Here is a 21,317-nt window from a genome sequence, read left to right on the forward strand (position 1 = left end):
CTTTGAAATACTGACCTTTTGAACCTTGACCTCAGTGAATGTTTGAAGGCTTATAATTCAGCAACAAAAGGGGCTGCAGACATGGAACCAACTGTTATAGAAAACTCTTGACCTCAGCTATCATGTGAGCATAATCAACAACTGGGGGCACTGTCAAATATGGGTAAAATATGGTTACAATTAATTTTCATCCATTTAACAATTAGATATTTAAAATCTGATTACACAAATGTGTTTACCATCCCCCTTAAACTCCTCAGTGTACTCTCAATTCAGTATTTACAACTTCCAATTCCTGCAAAAACACCAATATTTCTAAAAAATTACAATTCCCTAGAGCCGTGCCATGCAGCTTAATACAAATCAGCACCACAATTGTAGTTCTTCCAGTTTGCAAAGTAGGGTTGTAAATAGGGTCATAAAAAGATATATCTACTGAATATATCAAATATCTAGTATCTAGTAGTATAACTAGTAGTGCTGATCTAGTAACTACACTGCATCTAGAGGATCTATGTTAAGAAAAAGTAAAGATGTTGGTTTATTTCAGATATAACATTATTTCTCAGAATCAAAAGAAAAAACTGGTGGCCTTAATATTAACCTATCGTATTGTTGAGTTATCAAGGACACTTTCGTGTTTTTGTGTTTAGAAATATTAAAGATATAATTAAAAGAAAACCTTAACATGATGACAGTGAGGAACATACTTCAGCAGCAAGTCAAAAGGTCAAAAAAACATAGGCATCTCACAATTTTAGAGTCATTATTGTGAAACTAATACATTTTGTGCTGTGGGCCAACGTAGCTATTTTAATGTGAGACTGGGTTCTCAGATTTGCAAGGACCTTTAAATATGCATTCAAAATATGTATACACACACACACACACACACACACACACACACCACCCCAGCCCCACCCCCTGATGAAACATACTGTAGAATGGAATACAGTAGGCTGGCTGATGGATTCAGGTTTTTCCTCCCTTGCCCACTTGTACTCACAGTATGAGCAGCCGTAGACCTCCAGACGTAGTCCGATGCGTCCCTCACTGCTCCAGTCCAGTGGGATGAAGCGGATGTACTGAGCCAGAATGGCATGCTGCAGCTCATGGCGAACCACACCATCATTGTTCACGTTCCCCTCAAATGTCTGATTATAGATTGAAACACATCCAGTACACGCCTTTCATTGGGTCACTGAGAATTTCAAAGTTATATATGGACATTTATCCCTAACATGCATCTCTGACAAATCATCACTGTCACTGGACTAAGTTGCACTGAATCCAGCAGTATGTGAATGACATAATGGTGTCATTTTTCATGTAAATTGCATTTAATGGTTTCAAAGGATGAAAGGTTTAGATGAGATAAGATGACATTACTATACATAACATACAATGTTCCTTACCCAGATGTTTCCATCCTGTAGATAAGGCCGCCAGTTTTTCTGTGTGTCACTGTAAAGCAGCATATATTTGCTGGTCCAGTCAGAGCTACTGTAGCGACCCTGTGTCGCTACGGCAACCACCTGCTTCCGTGAACCCAGGTCCACCTGTAACCACTGGTAACGGTCTGTATCCGAGGGTGACCACCCTCCAGCACCTGGTTTTATGGGTGTTATAGGCGTGGACAGGGTGAGAGATGAAGGGAAAAGGAAGTCTTTACAAAACCTATTCCTTTCACCATCATTCATATTCATAAATTTATATAAATCATTTTAAAATTATTGTACACCCTTCTCTTTTTGCATTTGCGTGGCTACTAGCATTGCATATTGGAAGAGATGCAGCACAAACCAGGATCAACATTCCATGCAGCAGTCAATAGTTTGCAAACAAAATCATTACAAAAGGCATACCTTGTTTCCGATTGAGTTTAGCGTAACCAGCTCCATGGTCTCGAGCATACACTGATGAACTGGTGAAGGAGCTGTAGGGGAGAGGAGTGGCCAAACTGTCCTCACACTTCCCTGAACCAAAGACACAAACAGATTCAGAGGTCAGCACATTATCAGTAATGAAGTATGCAGAAGCCAATTGACTTGGTGATTCCCTGACTATTACTCTAACACCACCAGGTCAAAATTTAAATGGTGCAGCACTTTGGTTCATGTACTGTTCAGCCGGCAGCAACAACCCGGGGAGCTGCTGAGGGATCTTGCCAACAAACCGAGGGGCTGGTTCACTGCACCTACAGTATGCTCACATGCCCCCTGCCGTTCAGAGAGAGTTAGCTTAATACCCCAGGACACTCCAGGCTAAGTTGTGTGCAGGTCCCCTGGGATGCGAGCCTGACATATCCGCAAAGGTGACAGCTACAAGTGGGACTGAAAGTAATGTCGTGGAGCCTCCCTCTGTGGAAGAACTAACCCAGTTAATGTGCCAGGCTGCACCCATGGGTCTGCTGGGGATGTATACAGCCTATCCACCAGCCCCTTTACTCTCATGAACCAGGGACATGAAACAGGGACCACATTGTCCCCCAGACACTGTGTCCTGACCCCTTGCTAGTGAGGAAGCAGTGTGGCGCACCGAACAAGTGGGGTAGTTGCAACCGGCAGGTGAATTAGACGGAATTAGACAGTCAGCAGGAGAGACTTGTGGTGCTGGGCTGAACCTGGATAGGAAACTGCTGGTACGTCCCTGTGACTGTTGAGGGGACATTCTGCTTCATGCTGGTGGACTCAGGTTCTACAGTAACTCTAATGCGTTGTGTGATGTGATGACAAATAGAACTACAATTTTCTCCACCACAGTGAAAGTCAGTCAGAAAGTCAGAAAGACAGTCATCGGAGATTGGAGTCCCAGAACGGCATCCCACGTGCTCTGAAAAACAGAAACCTCCAGGTTCTGCTAGCTGCTGCAATGGATTTTATTTGTGGATTATCAATGCTCAAAGTAAGAATAAACATATTCCTGCATGGTTATTGATTTGATGGTCTGAGCAAAGTTACAGGCAAAGTAAATTTGGTGAACAACAGTTAAGCAAAATTATGTTGCATGGGGATGGGGGTAAAAGCAATTCTAGCAGGCCAACAGATGTTAGATGATACGGAACAGATTGAACTCAGCCACACATTTCTCCGTTCTCTATTTAGTGTCTTCAGGTTAGGCTAACCCATTTTTGCTAATTTTGGAGCTAACCCCCTTCACTTTTCCAGCTCTTGGGGAAACAACTGACGAGACTTTTTACTAGACAACTTATTGCTAACTTTTTCCTCTGCTCTGCTCGCATTCACTGTCACTTTTCTGTCGCTTGCTCTCTCACTACGCACATGTTACGCACTGCCCTATTCCTTAAAAGGAGCTATGCTGCCAAGAGTTTCCGAGGCAACAACACAGAGGTTAACTCAGGTTTCAGTACAGCGCTGCACAGACTCCCAAATGCTATTGATTTCCAAATGAATGGGTATTTGGCATTATTTTTGGCATGAAAAAAATATTTTTTTGGCCTAGCAGGGGTTCTCGTTAGCCTGGCGGTCCGTGGAAACACTAGGGGTAACACTGGTACTAATGTACTAATGTAGTGTGGGCGTTCAGAGAACATCGGAGGGGGGGGCGCTAGAACCAATATTTTTTAAAGGGGCAGCACTGAGGTGTTCTTGTGCGGCATTTGTGTGTGTCTGTTTGAATGCCAGTTTAGTCCTACATTTGAATGCACATTTTTATAAGATTTCAGGGATTTCCTATGTTTTTTCACAATGCTGTCAAGTCTATTTTCCTCCGTTTTACACATGACTACATTCCAATGTGTGTATTGGGCTCACTTCCAAAACGCAGGTGACCTACACTCAACACTGTACTTGACTCGGGGAGCTCTCGCTGATGCTGCTCTGCTAAATATGCTTTCTGTGTAGACACGGGGAAACTATGCTGAGTCTCTACTACGTTTTACTGTCATTTATGGTCTCGCTAGCTTCTCTGTCCTCTCCTCTGCTCTATTTGTCGGTGTTTTATGTTTAGCTTAGTTTGTAACATATATTAAAATTTGGCAAATTCCTGTAAACTTAGCTACTGGCTATACTTAGCTACTGGCTCAAACAGCCCCTCCTCTCAACCAGCAGCAGAAGGAGGAGGACAGGAGGAATGCCTGATAGTGACTGATGTCTGTGTTCTTTATTCTTTCTAAACTTCTCTCATTATTTTAATGTTAGAAATACAATTTATTTTACTGACATTTGTGATTTTTTAACAGTGAGATATTATAGGATTTATATGGCGACTTTGCTGATGGAATCAAACAATATTTGTCATATTTAGAATATAACTCTATTGTAATCCTGTTCTAAATTCATTCTTTAAAAAAAAAAAAATTGGTCATTTAAAATAAACACTTTTTTAGTAATTTAAAAGAACCGATAAGTGTTGATAAAGAACACGACCAATAAGTGTAGGCCTATGGATAAGATAAAGATAAAATTTTAACCATACCCGTCCCTACAACTGGCTAGTGGCTACAGCCTGACTATGGGAGGATGAGAAAATCGCTGTTCAAATCCATGCACTATAAGCCTGTTTTACATATGTCTTGTGATTATTATTTTTTAATGGAACATAATGCCATTTAATGGTGCGTTTTTTAAAATGAATATTATAATGATAATAGTCCAAAATTATGTGAAAATGCATAGTTTATAATCAAATAACATCAAATTTTCTTGGGGGAGGACCCCTAAACCCATGACTAAAACTCCTGTGGGCTTAGCCTTTGACCTGGTGATTTTATTTGACAGTCTCTGCCAGACTGCTGCAGGTATGATTATTTAATCAACTGGATAGCATTGTAAAACAACAACTCCAGAGCCTGAGTGATAACAGCATGGTCCGGCATTGACACCTTCTCCGGCTGTTATTATATTATATTACTAGTCATCTCTATTGTTATTATTGTTGTTATTGTTAGTATTGTTGTTATTATGCTTCCCTGTCCCCCCCCCCCCCCCTTTCCTCTTTCTTTCTCAACCCAACCAGTCAAGGCAGATGGCCAGCCACCTAGAGCACGGTTCTGCTTGAGGTTTCTTGCCGCTTCCGTTTGCTCATGGAGGAATTGTTGGGTATGATTTGGCACTATATAAATAAAATTAAATTGAATTGATTGATTTCTATTCACATGGCTTTTTTGCTCCCTGGGAAACTAATGATAATGATATTCCAACTGCCCAGTTAAACAAATCTGTTATTTGGCATCCAATGACATGCTTTTTTAATGACATAACACAGAAAAATAATCAATATTAATACTGAGGGAAGACAATTAGTCTACATTTTAAGTGATGGGGGCAGTAAGGAAACAGGATAATGGATAGGGGGGCACTGGCCTAAAGAAGGTTGAGAACCTTTGTACTAATGTTTTAATGATATACAGTACCAGCCAAAAGTTTGGACACACCTTCCCATTCCCTTGAATGAGAAAGCGTGTCAAAACTTTTGACCAGTACCATATAATTAGTTCAATTTCAAATATACTAAACTGCACCTTGGGCTCAACTGTGCTATTTTGAGACACCATTAAGTTTCATGTCAGCATGTTTATGTTTTGATAATAAACGTATGACACACTTAATTTCGAATTCATTCATATTGTACTTCTAATGTATTATTTTACATATTTCAATTATAAACATATAGTATTTATTGTATATTAAAAGTATATTGATAGTTGTCCTAAAGGTGGATTTAACTATACTTAAACGCCACACAAAGTACATTTCAAAATATGTATTTAAGCACACTTGATTACAGCTTAATGGTGTCTCAAAATAGCATGTAAAGTATATTTCAGTGAATTTTTAATTGCTCTAATTCTACTGTATGTCATTAGTATATTAAGTACAATGTTAGTACCTTGAAAATAGCACACTTTAAGTACATAAATCACGAGTGGACATGGACATATACTTAAATTATGTGCAGATGTGCAGTGTACTTTTTTTCCTGGGACAGTATTCTACAACATGTGCCACTTTAGATCTTATTGCACCGTTTAAAACAAGGACACAAAAAACAAATAATCTCCCCTGGCTCAATGACCACACTCAGGCACTAAGAAGACAATGGAGGGCCATCAAGTTAGAATCGACACATATCACCCTCAAAAACCTAATGTCAATTTACCAGAATGCAGTAAAGGATGCCAGATCAGCTTACTTTTCAGACTTAATCTCCAGAAACAATCATAATCCAAAAGTTCTCTTTGCAGTCATTAACTCTGTTATTCATGACACCTCCACCTCTTCTCCTGATTCAGATGTTCAGCTCTCTAACAGATTCCTTACTCATTTTATTAGCAAGGTGGAGATCATCAGGTCCCAAATCCAGCCTGCTTCCCACATTCTCTCCATTCAACATCATAATCCGGCCTCTTTTACCCAATTTCAACCCAGTACAATGGGTTACAATCACCACCAAGCTGCTCAAGGAGGTATTTCCCACAGTTAGTCCTGTTATCTTGCACATTTTTAATAATTCCCTGACCTCCGGTTCTTTTCCAGATAGTTTTAAGCATGCCATTGTCCACCCTTTACTTAAAAAACCTAATTTGGACCCTCTGTCTTTAAGCAACTACAGGCCTATCTCCAAACTGTCTTTTTTATCTAAGGTTCTGGAGAAAGTAATTTCTTCTCAATTGATTTCTTTTAAGAATCGTTATAGTGTTTTTAACTGCTTCCAGTCTGGTTTTAGAGTATTTCACAGTACCGAGACAGCCCTTGTTAAAGTAACTAATGACGTACTTTTAGCTGCAGACAGAGGTGACTGCTTGATTTTAGTTCTTTTAGACTTAAGTGCCGCATTTGATACTGTTGACCACAGTACCCTCCTAAATCGCCTAGAGAACTGGGCGGGGATCAGGGGCCCGGCTCTTACTTTATTACAATCATAGCTCCTCAATAGAACTTTTTCTGTTGCTCTGGGTAACTCCACCTCCATGATAGCGCAGTTGAATAGTGGGGTCCCTCAAGGCTCAGTTCTTGGGCTCCTTCTGTTCTCCATATACATGCTGCCCCTTGGCCAGCTTATTCAGAATCATGATGTGCAGTATCACTTTTATGCTGATGACACACAGCTATACTTACCATTAAAACCCTCGGATCCTAGCAGCCTAGTCAAACTTAAATCATGCCTCTCTGACATTAAATCCTGGATGTCCCAGAATTTTCTTAAATTCAATGACAACAAAACCAAGGTCATTCTATTCAGTCCACCAAATTTTGTAAGCTCTTTTAGAGCAAACCTTGCCGATCTGTCAATGAATATTACACAGGCTGCTAGGAATCTGTGGGTCATATTTGACTCCAACCTCTGTTTTGAGAATCAAGTCAAAAATGTTGTGAAGTTGTGTTTTTACCAGTTGAAGATCATCTCTAAAATTAGGTCATTTTTATCTTTTGCTGATCTTCAAAAAACTATACATGCTTTTATTTATTCTCGACTCGACTATTGCAACGCACTTTATTCAGGTATCAGCCAGGGCTCCCTTCACCGTCTCCAGCTGGTCCAAAATGCTGCTGCTCGCCTCATTACTGGGACAAAAAGGTATGAGCACATCACCCCTGTGCTTGCCTCCCTACACTGGCTCCCAGTTAGCCATCGTATTGATTTTAAAATTTTATTACTTACCTTTAAGGCATTAAACGGCCTTGCTCCCAGTTATGTATCTGCACTACTGAACTGGTATGTGCCCCCTTGACCCTTAAGATCCGCAGATGGAGCCCTGTTGGTCATTCCCAGGTCACAGCTTGTGACAGAGGGTGGTCGAGCTTTTGCTGTCAGAGCCCCCACTCTCTGGAACTCCTTGCCCACTGAACTCAGACACATTCGTTTCTTTTAAAACTCGTCTTAAAACTTTTTTCTTTGTGAAAGCTTTTGGAAATATTTGATATGTTTTAATTACTGTTTTTACACCTATTAATTGATGTTATCTTATTTTATTTTTTATCATTATTTTATTCCTGTGCATTCTATTGTCCTATTATTACTATTATTGTGCATCTTCTATTTATTACTATGTACTTCTGCCTTTACCTCTTTGTTCCTCTTTGCTTATTTTATCTGCCTTGTTGGTTTTACTTTCCTTTGTAAAGCACTTCGTAACATTGTTAAGAAAAGTGCTATATAAATAAAATTTCTATTATTTATATGTCTGTTACTTTACACAGAGCAGATTCAATTCTGTACCATAAAGGTTATACGTTTGAACGAATGTAGTGGTGTATTAAAATTTTTGGCAAAACATTACATATCACAAGCTGAAGGGTGAAATACTATAACAAATAGTCTTTAAAATTACCTAAACAGCCCTTCAATAACCAATAAATTAACAAATAACATGAATGTTACTTTGCTTTTGATCAGTGCTATCAGTTAGCAGCTTAACTGATTTTTTAACCTTATAATCGGATAGATTCTTACCATAAGCATGTGTCTGTGTGTGTGTGTGTGTGTGTGTGTGAATGTATAGGTTGGCCTTTGTTCTCGACACATTCATCAGAATTGATAAGAGGAGGATGACGAGGAGTTTGGGGGGGAGGGGGGAACTGTGTGTGTGTGTGTGTGAGAGTGACAGGTGCAGGGCCTGGTAATGAGCCTGCCTCCTCATATGCATTACAAAACAAGAAGCCGGGGATGTACTAATCACTTTAAAGGAACAAGAAAGAAATTATCTGCTTGACAATAAACCTGCAAAACAACCTCAACACTTCACTCATAGCCAGTCTTTCTGAGAAAAAAAATGTTATTTGATCATTTCAAATATATTGCCCCTCCTACTATCTGTACGAATTTGGGGCACACATCTAGGAATCTGACTTTGTTTTGTTATTCGAAATAATATGTAACTGAGTGTTTGCAACATACCAAGCACACAGTTGAAAAGTGGAGCAGTGGATTTTGTTGGATGGTTCGAGAAGTTTGCTTATTCTATGCTCATGTTCTTATTTTCCACCATGCAAACTTGTCACTATTAAAAACCATTGTACGTGACATAAATTTAAGCTCATCACAGCCATTGTACTCCATGATGGCACAAACTGCAAATGTTTACAGCCACCTTTTAAATCTATATGGTGTGAATCAAGGCATACATGATAGTAAACTAAATTTCTTTGAATTTTCAACAGTTGTTCAGACAAAACAAGACATTTGAAGATGTCACCATGGGCACTAAGAAATTGTAACCAGCATTTTTCACTATTTTCCTATTCTTATAGGCAAAACAATGGATCAATTAATCAAAAAATAATTGCTATATTAATCAATGAAAATAATGGTTAGTTGCAGCCCTAGTGTGAATAAAAAGAAAAGAAGAATGAAAATCAAAAGACAGATTTTGGGTGATATCATCCCTTAACTCTATTACTGTGGTTGCCTCTACTTTTTCTAATGAAAACTTGCATGAAGTTGCATTTTTGGACAACCATACTACAAATGAACAAACACACTTCAACATGATCACATTTCACTATCGTACATAAACATGAAATGGAACCCCAGTGTGCACTCCAGTCCAGTCCATATTCTAATCAACGTTTTATATCACATCATCTGTTTCAAGGCAGATAGCATTGCTCAATGTCCTGATAGTGTTTAGTTGCAGTAGTGAGGATGTGTCATCTGGATCCTGTGTGAAAGAGGATCTCGTGGCAAGTCATGGTCAAAGTTTTCAGTTTCTACCAATGTTCCCCTTAATGTTTCTACAGATGCAATTCTGATGCCACTCTCTGCAGTGAGACTTTAAGCCTTACATAATTTTTTAAAAATTATTGTAGTTCAAAGTTAGACACCTCCTCATGCCCACCTGGCACAACACAATCCAGTCATACAGTCTAATTTTGTGTCTATGGTAATAGACACAGAATAATAGGTAAAAGTGTGCTTTTAATCTAGAAAACATGTTGCTGAACAGAAACATTAATCAGTAGAATGAAATGTCTGACTGTACTATGTATTTCCCTTTTTAATGGTTGTTCAGCACCTACAGTAAAGGACTGAACAGCTGATCTGTGAAAAAGCCCAGTAAGATCTGCAAAGGAACAAAAGCTATCTGTGAAATTGTGCTCTATACAAAAATAGACAAAGGGAAATGACATTTCAATAAGGTCTGGGATGGAAAACAATGATGGAATTAGTTGCAATGACATTAAACTGGTGAATGAAAATTTGAGTATTCTTTCAAAAACATGAACTAATCACATTCTAGGAAGCCACTGAGGATGCTGAACTATAAACAAGCAGAACCCAAAACCTCACAAGGAGCTAAATCTATTCAAATCAACGTGACACTGAGAAAAACATTGTTTTGTTCTGCTTTTCAAAAAGAGAAAACATGTTTTTTTTCTTTGTGTGGAGGTATTTTATGACCCAGTTAGAGGTAATCCTCATCAGGTCTGTGAAGGGGAGTCTTCTCTTTGGTGTAATGGATTTAAGAGGCAGCCTCATGTTGAAAGTTGTGCTGTTCCAGGATAAAGGGATAAGATGAGATCATAAGCAGAGCGACCACAGGGGCAGAGGGAGCGACTGCCCCAGGCCCTGGGGACGTAGCACACAACCAAACTGGGCAGTGCAGCAGCAATAGTAACTCTCTATACTTTTTTTGTATTCATTCTCTATGGTAGTAATTATGTTGTAGGCAACTTAAGAGAACCAACTTACCATTACCAACATTATCATATTCTTTGACACATTTTCTCTTTCACAGGATGTCCATTTACAAGCCTCAATGAAATTTAAAAATTAAGTTGCAGTTGAAGATTGAAGAAACTGGAGCAGGATATAAGTACAGTGGAAACAGCTTATAATGATCACATCTGTCCGGTTCAAATATCACTATAAGCAGATTATTATTATAACATTATATATAACATTTTGTTTTCTTTATTTGTCATACAGAATACCATCTAATTGACATTTGTATATTTATTAGCCTATATGAATATAAAGTTACTGAATTTTATTGACTGTTTCAAAATACAGTACAGCTGTTTCAAACACAGTGTGCGCACATTTTTGAAGCAGCGGGGGTTCTGACTTTTGCCAATGACAAGTTCCTTATTTTCCCCGGCAACAGAACAGGCGATGATAGTGGTGAAATTTACTTAAATTTCTTCCCCCCTTTTATTGTCATAAGCTTCAAGGAGACTACATTTGTCATTGAGAGAAAATTACTTTCTGTCTCTGTCATGATTTCAGTGTGCACGCAGCAGCAGCCGCTTATCATGGAAGTGAAGTACAAAAATAGATTTACGTAGTTTAAAATGTTTTTCCATATGTTGTCATGTATGAAAAGTCCAAAAATGAACACTGTAGGCAGACTACTTGATTTCAATAGGCGACTTATTTAAACAGCATAAATGGTGTATAGGAACAATTCCGTCCCAAGCATTTTGATCCATATAAGCAGCTGATCACTGTAATTGTGATCACTATAAGCAGTTACCACTATATATATTTAAACACAGCAGAAGGTCATGGTTTGGACTTTATTTAATTTTCTTTTTGTCTTCACAGCTTGAACAAAATGAGTGAATGAATAAATAAATAACTTCAAAATAACGCTGCCACACTTTTATTTCTTAAATCATAAATGCTAAGCTTTTAAATAAATGGGGTTCACTCCAACACAGAAGTGACCATGAATAAAATGGGGATTTACTGAAGTATTTTTGTAAAAGTCCCTCACAGTTCTTCTATTTTATGTTTCCGAACACGGAGTGTTGCGAGTGCATCAGAGCTCTTACTTAAATTAGCAAGGCTTGTCAAAATAAGCCAGGCTATCCCGTTAGCCAGCTTGATGGAACACCCCCTCAGGTAAGACACTACTTTAATATAGTAAGATAGAGACATGCATACAGTAACTAAGGATAGCAAGCACCTAATTATACAATAGAATACAAGTCAAAGTTATTCGACAGTCCATATCAAAAAAGGAGAGGGGGGAGAAATATGAGAGAGATGGGAGACAGAATTTGGCCTGGAAATAGCTAAATAGCTAGGGAAGATCGGAATAGTATATAGAGTACCAGTGCAAGGTCCTAGTGAGAGTTCTGTTGGAAGAACAAAACCTTATACTTTGTTACCCTTAAGTTGAAATTTATACAGGCACAAAACCAGAGCTGGAACAATATGTTTTTAAAAATAGTCAGTGAATTTGATATTTTTTGGGTTTGTCCTTTAAATAACAAGACACTTACACTTCATGAGAATAATAATTCACCACATGCTAGTGCTAGTGCTAGTGCTAGTGCACATGCTCTGATAGGTTGATTTGCTTCTTCTTCTGCCTGTGAAGTTAACAAATGGAAATACAGACAGTGCCACTCTGCCATTGCATCCCATATTGTGGTTGGAGTTGGGATTACATCCATAGTGTTAATGACTTGAAAACGTTTAAGAGATTTAAACTCTACTATTAGTGCTGGATGTCTCAGGCACGTTCAGAAATATATAAAAACACCCCATAAACAACATTGCCTCTGCTTCTTCTTCTGCACATGGATTCAATGAGTAGAAATACCGACAGTGCTAGTCTGCCATTGCAACCCACATTATGGTCAGAGATGGGATTACACCTGTAGTACTGTAGTACTACCATAGAGAATGAATTGAAAAACTTTAGAGAGTTAAGCTCTATTTCCGTTCCTCACACGAGGGAACTTTGTATGGATGTTCAAGACATAGTGCAGGATGTCTCAGGCATGTTTTGAACGAACACTACAGTTCATCCGATCAGCGTCTGTTCAACTCAAAATTGTAGTATCCAGATATTCTACATGTGAGGTGTTTAGGGAGCATCGGTAAAGTGTAGTGTCTACCAATAGTTTGCATGAGAGGCGTCTAGGGGAGGAGCACAATTCTCTCTAGTATTGAGAAATTGGCCTGTTGCAAATAGGCACATTTTGAACAGGCACTGCACTAGTTGAATCAATTACAGGTGTTACTTCCCAAGGCTGAATCTCTTTTTTAATCACTCTCTGCCTCCTCTAATAATAACTCATCTGTTTTACCCTTTCAATTGTGAAATTCTTAGGGTATTGGGGTAAGGGTATTGATAGTGAGACCAGTTCACAGCTCATTAGTCCATTTCATTATTGTGCTTATCTGTGTGGCATAGAAATAATTACAGAAGTCTGGAAGTGCTAATCTATTCTAATTTTCTTTATATTCTATTTAATATTTTAAGTTTTTTCCTTTGTTATTTCAAATAAAGTTAGTTATCATTGAATCGCAATTGGTGGGGCTGAAAAAAGAACTGTGGGAGAACAATAATTTTAATTGTGTCTACTATAAAAATAGAGTTGTTTTCCACCTGGTCATATATAGTATATAGATTCTCATAATTTACCTAGTAGATTTTACATATTTTGTTTTACTCCGTTTCAACTTATATCTAAAGTTTTCATTAGTTTTAGAAGTGAAAGTTCAGGAGAAGTAAGATATAAAATGACATTGTCAGCATGCAATGCTAACTTTTGACATCAGACTGTCGTCCAAAGAAAATATATCAGGATTAGTAGTTTCTACAAGAGCCCCAAAACAACATACATTTACGTTCATGACAGAAGCCATCTAGCAGCGGTAGTAATTATGACAAGAGCAAGACAGACAGACCAAGCTCAATGTTTATATTCAAATCACTTGATATTTTATATCTGTCTTCCAATACTTTCATACATAGTTCAGTCTCTGTCTTTACTTAAGTTAGTTTCATTCAATTTCCTTTTGGAAATTCTCTGTGTGTCTGTGGCAATTGTTAGACAAATAAAATAAATAAAAAGGACATTACAGTTAAACAAACAGCATAATTCTCCATAGTATCTGGCAGTATAATGCCCCATAATGTCACGACTTTCAAAAATCAAATACAATGAAATGCATATGACAACTCTCATTTCAAAATGATTTGTTTAACAGAGATTTGGAATATGAAGGATCTCTGAGCATGGTAGAGCCTCAGGACCTTCGTCCTGATGGTCAAAACTTATATTCACCATAGAGAGGATGTGATACATCACTGATGATACTGAAGGTCACTAAGAGTTGTCATACTGTGTTTACCTTCAATCTTACTAGACATGTGAAAAATTGACAGATTTACTGATGAATATCTTATTATTGCTTCTCCTAAGGTGGCTTTCGTTCCTTCACATCATGTTAAACTGTTAATTTGTTATGTATCATTTTATTTCAGATAATCCTTGAGACTTTTTTGACATTGTCTTTAAAACCTACATCTTGTACAAGGGCAGTGAGGGCATCATTCATTCTCCTAAAATTATTTTATAATCATTCATTATTTTATAATCACAACACATCTATCATTTCTAACTCCTTACATGATATCCTTAATCTCTTGGCAGTTTCCTGACTCTTATGTTCAGTTGTCTCTTCTAAACCCTATTTTCTTTGCATCAGCCACTATAGGATGATAGAGAGAGAGGTGACATGCAAAATGCAAGGGCCCCATCTATAGAACAAAAGGGACATTGCAATTGCACACCTGAATCTTTTTATTCTCTCTGGTGAGGTTTGGGGTCTGTAACAGTTAGTGGTAGCAGGACATAAATGTTTTGTCTTCAGAAGAAGAACGCAGGTGCTGTGACATCTATATTCAAGAAAAAAAACTCCCCTGGCATTGAATCCTGATCTTCCGGCACAGATTAGGTGTATTGGTCTGATGGAGTGGACCTCCAAGGGCCTATCATATCTTACAGGCCTGTTGGTCTCTGTCTCTTTAAAGTCCTTGGAGCAAATTAGAACTGACTTTAACATTCCTCATGAAGATTTTTGCAAATATCTCCAAATTCCGTACTTTCTAGAGTCTCTTTTAAGGAAGAACGGGACCATGGTCTCAGCCAAATCTCTTAAAGGAAAATTTCAGAGATTTATGTTCTGCCACTGCATTCTGATTCACCAGTTTATGATTCTCTGAAGCTGTCGTGGGAGTGTGATCTGGGGGTAACATTTAGTTCTGAAGATTGGATCACAATTGCAATGGGATTGTTCCAAAGTGTACTTCAATTTCTATACATGAACAAAATTTTAAATATTTCATAGGATTTATTTTACACCTATGCACCTCCAGAAAACGTTCCCCAAAAGCACAAACAATCGACAACAATTAATGTACAACACATGAAGGTATGTTTATCCACTTATTTTGGTCATGTGATCACATCCAGAAATTTTGGAAAGAGGTTCACTCTGTGATCCAAGATGTTACTGGTAAACAGTTTTTCATCGATTTCTCTATCTTAAATTATTCTCTTTTTTCCCTTTCTAGTACCATCCTCATATGTAAGAAGTTATACTCCACTGCATCAGGGGTCTGTCTCAATGGGTCAACACATGTCAACGACCCCCCTTCCTCCTCTCAACCAGGGTTGGACCCTTGTCTGACGCTGCCAGTTTTGGTGATACTGACACTGCATGAAACATCAAGTGGACCCACATTATATGTGTATCTGCTGTCTGAAAGGGGCGGACTGTGTTTCCTGACAGGCAGTTAGAAGATGAGCACAAATGACAGTTGGTAGAACAGTGAGCAGTTATCAAAAGGTTACATTTTAAAGCTTATTAATATCTCTGAATTAGGCCCTCTATATTATTCAGAGCTGTGAAGTAGTTTGGATCCTACAATTCCCATAATGCAACTCAAGAGCATCTTTCAATAGGCCTTCTCTGCCTGATAAATCAATTTAATTTCCCTATGTGGGATCAATAAATATCATTATTATATTAAGACAGCTCCCTCCAAAACCTCTGAAGAAACTATATGGTTGATTTTTACAGGCTGAGTATTAACCATGACTAGCTAGCCTTCATGTGTAAAATTGGTAGAGTGACCCTATAACATAATTTTGTTGCACAGCTAATATTTATTTAAACCCCCTATTTACAGTAGCATTTATGAGCAGTATGTAAACAATGAATACATGATTCATAACACACTGTGGCTAGCTGTATGCAGAGATGAGGACAATTTTAGTGTTTATTGATATATGTGTCAGCAACTCTAACTCAGCATCCATAACTGGTATATAAACAGTTTATACCTGACAAGACAATAGTGTTATCAGGTAACATATTCCTGAACTCAACTATTGTACATGTGCATTAACAATTAATACATGCTTTATAACACACTGTAAGGATTTGTTCCTTTGTAGTCATATATCGATTTATATTATTAAAACTATTTTATACTGTTGAGAAAACAATTTCACATCATGGTACATTTAGTAGCTGTTCTGTAACTTTTGAACACATTGCATGATCTAAGTTATATTGTGGCATCAACTGTTTAAAAACCCACAAATACATTAATTACATTAACCACTTAAAACATTAAAACATTGCTTACAGCTGAATTACAGTGTGTTATAAACCATTTATTAAATGTGTAATTATAACTGCTCATATGGGGGGTTAAATGTGTTACCCAGCAATGTAAGTGTGAAAGGATCTTTTTGGATACATTTGTGGAACATCTATGAATGTAATTTTCAGATTATTTTTTTAATTTGTACAACTGATATTAATGTGTTATTGATATCCTGGCAGCATACATTTAAACCAGACAGTCATGTGCACTTAAACTGTTTAATCTCTAAACTGAAGGCTTCATAAACACATACACTCAATGACTGATTCAATCCCTGCTTTGAAATGATGTTGCTCTTTCAGGTTCATGTTTTGCTCTTCAGTAACACAGATGTTGTGGTGATGATGACTGTCTTTAAAAAAAACAAGATAGGCAAATGTGTGTCGTCGTTACTGAAACACTGAATTATGATCATCAGCACTGCTGTGGCCTCGAGTCCTGAAGTAGACATCCCTAGCTGCACTGGCCCCAGCAAGAGCAAGCCACCGAATTAGCCACAGTTGCTAGTCTCTGTGTGTGTGTGTGTGTGTGTGTGTGTGTGTGTGTGTGTGTGTGTGTGTGTGTGTGTGTGTGTGTGTGTGTGTTAGCCTACTTACGGGATACTGAGGATGCTGCGCTGAAGGTGCTGATGATGCTACACAGGACCGGCAGCAACAACACGGCCAGATCAGACATCTTCATATTCAGACAATCCGCACAGTCACAGTCACAGAGACAATAGAGCGACTCACTGCTGTTTTCCCACCGCTTGGCTCTTGATGTTTTGGTGATTCACAGCAGAGACGGTGCTTTCTTTATTAACAACGAAAGCAAAAAGCAATGGCTGTCCGCTCGCTGGACCCTGTGCGTATTGTCTTATCTTCCCTCTCCTCTCTTGACGGCCCGCCGAACGGCTCTCAAGCGGGGTTTAATCAACAGCGTCCGAGCAGAACAGAGTGAACAGAACGCGGTTGTGTTGCGGGGGCGTCGAGCTCCAGGGGCATGGTCAGTAATCACACAGGAGCAGTCCAACCGCTGAACTGCAGGGCTAATCAATACACCCCCAGTCTCTGCCACACTTGGTACGGTCCGACCCGCACAACAATACATGGCTGCAATAACTGAGAAAGGGGCACAGGGGAGCAGGAGGTTTAGCAAGAGTTCTCTGAGGGAACACAAGAGAAAGGTGTAAAGATTCAGGGTTTGACATTAATGGTAGGCTATATGAAAGGTTTGAAAAAATCACACGTTGAATACGTGTTTTAAAATAGAATAGAAGGAATTCACCACCCTCAGACTTTATCTCAGTATAATTTTTATATAATTAAAATATATAATTTTTGCAACTACTTTTGACGTGTTTGCCACTGATCTTTCTCATTATTGAGAACAGACTTTACGTCTACAGTACATCCTCAGGAAAACTTAGTAAAGTGCTTTCATTTACAAAATAAATATAGGGCCAAATCCACAAAAGGATTGCGCGGCTTTTGCGGCCGCTTAAGGGTGAAATGCAACGCAAACTGCTCTGCCAAGCCAATAGCGTCATGGTGCACCTGTTACATTTGCATATATGTAAATTAGGTAATATTGATACATTCGGCGCAAAATTGTCAGTTTTTTCATTATGAACCAATCTGTGTGCTGAAATGTGGAGAAAAGCCGGAAACACTGGAAACCGCTGCGCTCACTCAATCAGACGCAAAACAAGGGCAAATTGCACTCAGCTGCATCTTTTGTGAATAGGACCTTAAAACGGGGCCGAATGCAGTACAAATGCTGCGCAATTCACAATGCTTTTGATTTGGCCCGAAATGTATTATAACGCATAATTTGACAATTATGGTCACTCAGCGGCACATGGACCGGTAATACTATAAAACGCTGTTGCATTACTTTATGCACCAATTTAATATTTGAAAATGAAAGACAGCCTGTTCATTTGAAGAATGAAGAACAGTTTTATTGTCATTGTAGGTTATAAAACAAAATTATGTGCAGCACCTTTCAGTAAGAGCATAATAAATTATTATTCAATTATAATCATCAATTATTAAAAGCTAAAGGTCTGTCTGCCTATATATTTTGTGTTGACATTGCTGTCTAAAGACAAAGAAGTGGAACCTTTATTTTGAAGAGTACAGCGCAAACATAATTGATAGAGGACACTGGCCAATCAGAAAAGGGGGCGCTGAAGGCCCACCCACCATTGAAAACGAAACATTGAGTGGTAATTTGTTCTGTCAATAAAAACGGAAAACAAGAAATCAAACTGAATTTGTGTTTTTTGTTTATTGCCCAAAATTTAGAAAAACAAAAAACCGACCTGTTTCTGGATTCTGCTTGTGTCAATTGTACCAAAAAACCAAACGGTTCAAACGTACCTTGGTCGGGACCAAACAAATAACAAATTAACTGTTTTTTCGTTTTTGAATTACAAATGTATTACAGATTATCTGATGATACCCAGACCTAAAGGTTTAGGTGGCCTAAAATTCATTCTGCTTTGTGACTGTAGTATTCAAAAAATCCCACTTAAACTTTCCAATTTTCATCAACAGGTTTTTTTGGCATGGGCACTGATTTCCAAGTACTATTTTTCTCCACAGAGATGTTGTATTTGGGACAACAGTAATATTATATATAAGAACGAGTCATTATTATATGATAAATGGTCAGTTGTTTAATAAAGAAGGGCTTCGGTACAACTACTCTATTATATATCGGTACTATACTCTATTTCTCGCCAGGTACATTATACCAGTAACCCCAAAATAATTTTCTTCACATTCAAGTGGTAGAATCAGGAAAAAGTGGACCAAGTTGACCGCATGGCTGCAGCGCATATGGTATCAAGAGAAACTCCCCACCACAAGGCCCATGAGGTAGCCCCACCCTAAGTCAAGTGGGCCCAAACCTGGGATGGGACAGGCAGGAAGCATATGCCCGCTGAATTGCTACCACAACCCAGTTGGATAGCCTTGGCTTCAACAAGGGTCTGCCCAAATGACTGGGGTGGAAATAAACATAGAGCTGATCAGTCTTCCTGATTGCCTTCGTGTGCCGGATGTACTCCGCCAAGACCCAGACAGGGCATAGCAAGGGCTGTAGCTGCTCAGCCTCCAGGCCTCCATCGGGAGAGGAGAGCGACTGCAGCTCAACCAACTGGGACATGTGGAACTCAGACAGAACCTTAGGCAGGAATGCCGGGTTGGGGAGGAGGACTATCCCTGACCCACCTGGCAGGAACCTGCAGCAATCACCATGAACCGACAACACGTGGAGTGTGCTGATCCTCCTGTCAGAGGCTATAGCCAGCAGAAACGCTGTCTTAAGGGAAAGCCATTTCAGACCAGCAACCCCAAGGGGCTCAAGGGGGGATGCTGAAGTGCACCAAGGACCAAGTCCAAGTTCCATGGAGGGACTGAAGGTACAGTCCTGTGAACTGTACGCCTCTGGGCACCTCTAAGGAAAAGGGAAATCAAGGAGCAGCCATCCACAGTCAAGGTGTACTTGCTGACATGAACTTCCTTGACTGCTGCCATCATCCCTCAAAGGGTAATGGCAGTCTCCAGCTGGGACTGCAAGAACAGCAGGATGTCCTGGACCATGCCCAAGTATGGATCCACCTGGTGAGCCTCACACCAAGCGGAAAGTACCACCCACCGGTACGAGTAGGCAGCCCTTGTGCATGGTGCCAAGGCCTCCTGCACAGTCCTCACTACAGGTTCTGGTAAGCCTAAAGCCAGGAGCCAGGATCATTTTTTCATGTGTGAACGTAGCAGGTGAAAAAAAAATTGTTTGTTGTTGTAATATTATTATTATTCATATAAGGTGAAGGCCATGTAAGGTTTATAAGCTTTGTTTATTTATTTAATACTTAACAGCCACTATGACTGAATGATGCTGTCTTGTTTCACAGAGGGCAGAATGAGACCTACACACTGTTGGGGAGAAATTCAAACCTGATCAGCTGTGCGTAGGTAAGGTGTTTCTCAGAGAGAAAATAAGAATGTGTTGTTAGTCTTACTTCTTGAATACTTTTATGTGAAACACAGTTAGGATTGTACAATGTGCAGTGCATTAAAAAAAGACCAAATTTCAGCTCACTCTCTCCATACATTATAATTATACTTCTCACTGTCAGTTGTGGATTTTCCCCTTCCCTTTGTTTGCCATGATATATGATATATAATTATTGCAGCAGTAGAGTCATTTCATTTGAATGAATCATTCTTTCTCTTGATAAAATCTATAGGAGAAATACAGTGTGCACAACTCAAGGGTCTAAGCACACCTGAAGGTTCCATTGTTGACCAAGTACCTTAAATGTGTTTTTATCTTATTTTATTTGATTTTATCTTATTTTATTTTATTTGTTTTTATCTTATTTTATTTGATTTTATCTTATTTTATTACTTTTATCCTATTGTGTCCTTCATCGTTTTATTGTGTTCTGTTGTGCTATTTATTGTGTTTTTTATCTTGCTGTGCAGCACTTTGGAAACCTTGTGTTTGTTAAAATCGTGCTATATAAATAAAGTGGATTGGATTGGATTGGATACCTGAACCTGATCAGAGGAGGACATGACGAGTTTCCAGCTTTTCAGTATTGTGTCAGAGTTGTCCCTATAGTTTTGGAGGACATAATCACTGTATGATCAATAAATAAACATGAATAATAAAACATATTTTGGCTGTTGTTTTTATTAGACTAACCCAGGTTGTAGCTGTTAGCCATAAATAATATGTTATCCCGCTAGCTAGCTAACATCAGTATAGATAACGCTAACGGCAGATTAGTGACAGTAATGTTACATAACTTGCTAATACACAATATATGTACCTTGTGTTTATAGGGTATGGAGCTATTAAAACTCACCTGGAAGAAAACATGAATGCTTTCAGTCCTATTTAGAACATGGGGTAGTGGTGCACTTGTGGCCCCTTGTGGCCG

The 21,317-nt window shown here is 38.7% G+C and overlaps 1 protein-coding gene across 1 annotated transcript in view; it reads right to left on the reverse strand.

Annotated features, from left to right (window-relative positions):
* Window positions 1–17,406, reverse strand: part of cntnap2b (contactin associated protein 2b) — a 64,832-nt gene extending 47,426 nt beyond the window's left edge. The window contains exons 1-4 of the mRNA XM_044367848.1: window positions 16,978–17,406; window positions 1,866–1,976; window positions 1,416–1,609; window positions 1,007–1,154 (exon numbers count right to left, since the gene is read on the reverse strand). Coding sequence (XP_044223783.1) covers window positions 1,007–1,154; window positions 1,416–1,609; window positions 1,866–1,976; window positions 16,978–17,062 — 538 coding nt within the window. The 5' untranslated portion in view covers window positions 17,063–17,406. The remainder of the gene's footprint in view (window positions 1–1,006; window positions 1,155–1,415; window positions 1,610–1,865; window positions 1,977–16,977) is intronic.
* Between the last annotated feature and the right edge of the window lie 3,911 nt (window positions 17,407–21,317).

This window comes from Thunnus albacares, chromosome 12, assembly GCF_914725855.1.
Source record: "Thunnus albacares chromosome 12, fThuAlb1.1, whole genome shotgun sequence".
In the NCBI taxonomy this organism is placed as follows: domain Eukaryota; kingdom Metazoa; phylum Chordata; class Actinopteri; order Scombriformes; family Scombridae; genus Thunnus; species Thunnus albacares.